This window comes from Microtus ochrogaster, chromosome 15 (genome assembly GCF_000317375.1).
Source record: "Microtus ochrogaster isolate Prairie Vole_2 chromosome 15, MicOch1.0, whole genome shotgun sequence".
Classification (NCBI taxonomy): Eukaryota; Metazoa; Chordata; class Mammalia; order Rodentia; family Cricetidae; genus Microtus; species Microtus ochrogaster.
The window spans coordinates 2,152,475-2,158,496 of NC_022017.1; the positions used below are offsets into that span (position 1 = coordinate 2,152,475).

Here is a 6,022-nt window from a genome sequence, read left to right on the forward strand (position 1 = left end):
ATGTGTGCGCATGGGTGTTTACCCGCACGTGTCTTTGCACCATGCATGTGTGCACATGGGTGTTTACCTGCACGTGTGTGTGCACCATGCATGTGCTTTGTTTTTATTTTTAATCAAGTGTTTGTATGTGTATGGGCGTGGGTGTATACATTGGAGTACAGTGCCGGCAGAGGCCATAAGAGGGTGTAAGATCTCTTAGTGCCTCAACGATAAGTGATTGCAAGCCTCTGAATATGGGAGCTGGGACCTGAACTCAGATCCTCTGCAAGAACAGCAAGAACTTTTAGCCTGTGACAAGGCTCTCCAGGCCCTCCCTGAACAATGCTTTAACTTGTTTTTCTAGAAAGTGCCCTGTCGGATGTGTGCGGCAGCAGAGATGTACACTTGATTTGTGTGCATGTGCATGAAAGGTATATGAAGCTATTGTTTGTAATGTCACTTGTTCACAGCGTCCATTTTCCCCAGGTGTGATGGGACACACACACCTTTGATCCCAGCACTTGAGACAGGTGAATCTGTGAGTTTGCAGCCAACCTGTTCGACAAGGCGAGTTTCAGGTCAGTTCTAGACCTAAGTAGTAAGACCCTGCTAAAAAACAAAGTGAACTAAAACAAAACCCCAACAAAACAAAAAGTCACACTAACAAAAAACCCACGAAAAAATACTGAGGTGGATTTCGAGCAAACGATGAGAGTGAATGAAAAAAGAAGAGATTTTATTGTTGCATGGGGAGTAGAAAGAACCAGACACTCTCAGACTTTGGTGGCCTTTGTCCCTCTGGTCTCTTCACATCTGGAGAGCCCTGGGCAAGAAGCTGGCCTGTGCCCAGTCCACAGAGGGTGCTCGTGTCATCCCACACCGCGTCTGTGGTCAGCTGCCCGGAGAGGTGTGTACCTAGAGCCTCCATGGTCCCCTGGCAGGTCTTGTGTGCAAGTCCCTGAGTCCAAATGAGGTAGGGGAGTGCGGTGAGGAGCCCTGGCCCTGGGCTTGACAGGTAGAGAAGAGCTGATGTCATCATCTAAGTGTGGTGCATTGACTTCTAGGGATGGCAGGACCAAGATCGAGGTGTTACCAGCCCCCAGAATGTTGTCTGTGACATAGAAAGGTAGATTGTGAGTGAGGTCACTTCTGGTGACACACATTATGAATCTAAAACATGAGTTCCCCTCCCCTAGCTATGCCCTGTCTCTGACCACAGCTATAGAATCAGAGCTTGCCTTACCTGGGGCAAGGGACAGTGTCGCCGAGCATACCACTCCTGGCAGTACAGGCTGACCTGGATGCCCTGGCCCAGAAAGAGCAAGGTCCACATCAGGACGTTCCAGGCTGGACCCGTGTGCCTGTCGTTCATGGTGAAGTTCAGAAGCCCTAGGCCAGGAGACGGCTTGTCAGTTCAGCTCCACATCCCTGTGTCTTGTCTCCTTTTGCCTCCCATGCTAGGGGCTAGGAAGTGATGTACCAGAAGGGAAATCAGTGCTCCCCAGACAAGATCTTGGACCATGGGACTGGGGGAAGTTCAGTTTGCCCTCACTTCTTGAATCTTATGCTGTATTTCCCAGACATACCAAGGTTTCCCCATCCCCTCCACATCCTTTGACCGAATGCTTCTCTGAAACCAGAAACCTTTCCCCTAGTCCCTCTGGATGTGCCTATTGCTTCCCTAGGTCACTCAGACCCAGCAGACCCCAGAAGACCTGAGGGTCGCAGGAGCAGGCAGGCCTCCACCCACCCCCAACCAGCGGCCTCCCAGCTCTGGATCAGAGGTTACGCTCACCCCCAAACACAAGGAAGAGCATCAGCATGACAGGGTAGAAGAATCCCAGGACAAAGCAGAAGATGTACTCGTGCACAATCGCAGACATCAGGAACACTCCCAGCATGGCTGCCCTACGGGACCGCCTGCCCAGAAGCTGGTGGGAAGAAAGAGAATGAAAGCGTTTCTTGTGGTACCATCTCTCTCTTTCCAAGAAGCCGGGAAGGAGTGGGGTTAAATGGAGAGAAAGTGGCATTTGGGGTCAGAGAGTCCACACTACTCTTATTGAAGGGCATAGTTCTATTGATCCTAAGTTGTGATTTTATTGGTTTGGGGGGTTTTGTTTTTTTTATTTTGACAGGGTTGGAGACATTTGCCTTACACATGCTAGGAAGGTGCTCTATTATTAAGATATGTCCCCAGCCTTTATTAGTACTAATATTATTGTTTTTGTTTGTTTGTTTTTTGAGACAGGGTGTCTCTTTATAGTCCTAACTGTTCTGGAACTCCACATGTAGCCAAGGCTGGCCTTGAGTTCACAGAGATCCTCCTGCCTCTGCCTCCTAAGTGCTGGGCTTAAAGGTGTGCCACCATACCTGTCCCCCAACCTTAATATTTTGTGCATGCATGTTCATGTTTTGTGTACAAGTGCACGTTGCCTGAGTGGGCAGGCCAGAGGATAATGTTGTTACTTGGGGGCCTTTGTGGGGTTTTTTTGTTGTTTGTTTTGTTTTTTGAGGCAGGGTTTCGTTTGTCTGAAACTCAGCGGGAAGGCCAGGGTGGCCGGCCAGCCCCAGATATCTCTCCTTTTCTGAATTACTGGGGCAGAATAAAAGGAGAGGGACTGTGAGAACTGAGAAGTGTGAATAGCTCCTATCCACAGCCCCGGGACTGTGAGAACTGGGAGGTGTGAACAGCTCCTACCCACAGCCCGTCTTGATACACATAGCTGTACAGCCAGTCATGGACCACCACGTTCCAGGTACGGTAGTAGTTGGAGAAGGAAGTAGAGTTCCACCAGTCCTAGGGAGGGTGTGGATTTGGGGAGAATGGCGGTGAGATCTCAGGTCCCAGGTACTGCTGCGCCCCACACCCACCCCACTTCTATCCTCTCAGAAGGGTTGGCTCTTGGCCAAACAGACAGCAACATTCTCCCCCTTCCATCTTCCAATCTCCCTCCCCCCCACCAGCCACTCAGAGACAAGATCTTGACACCCCACCCACACAAGAGCAGTCAGGCCTGCTGCTGAGAGGAGCAGCATCATCCCCACACCTTGAGGCCCTGTTGCAGACCAAAACCACTGGAAGGTGTCACCCACCCCAGCTACCCTCTTCCCTGGGCTCTTGGTCAATCTCCCCAACCACTGCTCCCAATGGGTCTAGGCCGCACCCGGTAGAACATCCTGTCTCCAAATCGCAGCATCTCGGCGAAGGCATTGAGCCAGCAGTGCAGGAAGGCGAAGAAGATGAGGAGCAGCATGAAGATGCCTGGCGGGCAGGACAAGAGGTGCAGCCCCACAGCCCCCGGCTCTCTAGAGCCTTTGCCCAGCCATCAGGGCCCTGACACTTAGCAAGCATTCATTCACTCATCATCCATGCACTCCTTAATTTACACATTTGCTAATGTGATTGATATCCGCCTATGGCTGAAAACCAGAAATACAGGCGCACAATGTCCCTGGCCTTTGGAAATTCATAACACTGAGACAGACACACAAAGGTTGAAACTCATGTATGGATCAAGGTCAGGTATAATGGGAACTAATGGTCACGGCAACCAGGGATGTTGAAGAGGATACAGAACAAGGAGTGAACTGGAAAAGAAGTTTGGCTGTGAGGCGGGCAGTGCACCTGTAGTCCTAACTACTGGGGCTAAGACAGGAGGATCACGTGAGCCAAGGGCTAAGGGTAGCCTAAGCACATAGCAAGGCCCTATCACAAAATAATAAAAATAAGTATATGCAATAAAAGAAAACTTAGAAAAGGAAGAGTAGGAAGAGAAGCTTCCCAGAGAGGACCATCTTAGATGTGGGCCTCCAGGAAGGAATCTGATTCCGTAGCTGCAAAGTAGAGAAGAGGCACTCCAAGCTGAACCCTACCGCTATGGCAAGCCTGCAATCCTAGCTACCGCTATGGCAAGCCTGCAATCCTAGCTACCGCTATGGCAAGCCTGCAATCCTAGCTACTTGGGATAATAAGGCAGAAGGATTGAGTTTAAGGCCAGCCTGGGTAGAGGGTGTTTCAAAAACAAACAAACATTTTAAAAAGAAAAGAAAAGAGAAAATCAAAAGGCTGGAGAGATTGCTCAGAAGTTAAGAGTGCTAGCTACTTTTCCAGAGGACCCAGGTTCAATTCCCAGCATCCACACAGAGGCTTTACAACCATCTTTAACTCTAGTCCCAGGGGATCCAGCACCCTCTTCTGGCCTCTGTATGCACCAGGCACACATGTGGTGTACAAACATGCATTCAGATGCAATATCCATACACATTAAAAACCATCCCACCTGAGCAACCTAGTGAGACCCAGTCTTAAAGTAAGACTTGTAAAGAGGGAAGGGTTGGAGATCAGTGGTAAAACCGGCATGTGTGAGGCCTTAGGTTCATTCCCCAGTGTAGAAGGAAGGGAGGGAGAAGGAACACAGGCAAGCAAGAAGGCAGGAAGAATTTTGAAGCAGGGCCATGGTGATTAATTCACAGGAGGGATTTCATCTGGGCAGCACATCTGGGCCCAAGGGGGAAAGGGAAAAGTAGGTGGGGAGCTAGGCCACCAGGCCACATGAAGGTGGTGGGGAGCTAGGTCACCAGGCCACGTGAACGTGGTGGGGAGCTAGGCCACTAGGCCACGTGAAGGTGGTGGCGATACGCATGGGAGGGAGACAGACAGAATGAAACCGGTCCTGACAAGTCTTCCCAGGGCAGGGCATGGCCTTTCTCCACTGTGAGGAAGCTCTTACCTGGGCCCGTGGCGTGCAGGACCGAGAGCAGCAGAGCACGGGTGCTGAAGGGTTCCCGGCTCATGTTGGCAAAGACAGGGACACAGAGGCGGCACAGGATAAAGCAGGCATAGAGCACGCAGCCCAGGGCCTGCATACAGGACACACGGCTTTGTCAGGGTGCTGCCTCCTTCCCAGCCTCCCCTGCGTCTAAGCCACCCTGAGTCAAGAGCTGGCCATCTTCTACCCCATCTTCTGACCTGAGCAAAGTTCTTGGCCACATAGTTCCACCTGATGCTGGGTGTCCTGCAGCAGCGATAGGAAAGCATAGTTATCACCCTTTTATGTCATCCACTGCTAGACCCTCAGCCCTCTCCAGGCTCCCTCCATTGCCCAGACCCGAGAGGATTCCCTGGGGTTGCGGTGGGGGAGAGGCAGGGGCCAGGCGGGGGGGGGGGGGCACTAGGCTCTTTTGCCCAGACCTGGGGTGTGGAGGACAGAACCAGGTTGATGGCTAGGGACAGTGGATCACGGGAAGGAGCGGGGCAGGGAAGGAGCAGCCTGTTTTCCCTTTACTTCCTTCTGAACAAGTGGCCAGTGCCTATGGGAGAAGGGTACCACCCTCACTAGGCCCAGGCATGTGGGGAGGGGCGGCAAGGTCTAACCTGGGGTATGTCTCTCTGTAGATAAGTGTAGGGCAGAACAGGAAGTAGAGGTAGCTGGAGAAACTAGGGGCACCAATACCCTTACCTGGGCAGGAATGAAAAGGCTGTGTTAGCATGGGGAGGGTGGGCTGGGGAGGGACCCAAGGTGTGCATCCGAAGGGTTGAACTCGCTCACATTGTAGGCTGGCTTTCTAGACCCGCAGTGGCCACAGTCCCTTCTCCTCCGCCTTTACCCTGATCTCCTCTAAGGAGGCTCTCTCATCCCTGCCTTTTCAGATTGGGCCTGGGAAATGGAAAGCACCAGAAGGTCTGGGTAAACCGAGTGATTCTCTCAGAAGAGGCCTGAGAATGCTCATGAATAGGGCCACTTGGTCCAGCTCAGGCCAGATCTGTGTCTGCTGGACAGCCGGCTTGGGGCTGGCGAAGGCGGAACATTGCTTCTTCTGACTCCGCCCAAGAGGATCCAGTTCACAGTGGGTCAGCAGGACACCTCACCTCTGACGCAAAGGATCCCAGGGACAGTCTCTCTCAGGAAGGAGTAGCTTTTCATCAGGAACCTGACCTGTAGTGGAAGAGATCTGAGGTTCTGAGAAAAATCACTTAAATCTCTCTGTACTCAGATGTGAGCCAAGTCAAACCAGCCTGGCAGGAGCCTAATTTTCTTATTTT

General features: G+C 51.8%; 1 protein-coding gene across 1 annotated transcript in view; it reads right to left on the reverse strand.

Annotated features, from left to right (window-relative positions):
• Positions 1 to 698: 698 nt before the first annotated feature.
• Soat2 (sterol O-acyltransferase 2) overlaps positions 699 to 6,022 on the reverse strand; it is an 11,950-nt gene continuing 6,626 nt past the window's right edge. Inside the window, exons 7-15 of the mRNA XM_013348635.2 lie at positions 5,849 to 5,915; positions 5,354 to 5,438; positions 4,949 to 4,994; positions 4,710 to 4,839; positions 3,144 to 3,241; positions 2,678 to 2,776; positions 1,775 to 1,910; positions 1,223 to 1,368; positions 699 to 1,090 (exon numbers count right to left, since the gene is read on the reverse strand). Coding sequence (XP_013204089.1) covers positions 1,040 to 1,090; positions 1,223 to 1,368; positions 1,775 to 1,910; positions 2,678 to 2,776; positions 3,144 to 3,241; positions 4,710 to 4,839; positions 4,949 to 4,994; positions 5,354 to 5,438; positions 5,849 to 5,915 — 858 coding nt within the window. The 3' untranslated portion in view covers positions 699 to 1,039. The remainder of the gene's footprint in view (positions 1,091 to 1,222; positions 1,369 to 1,774; positions 1,911 to 2,677; positions 2,777 to 3,143; positions 3,242 to 4,709; positions 4,840 to 4,948; positions 4,995 to 5,353; positions 5,439 to 5,848; positions 5,916 to 6,022) is intronic.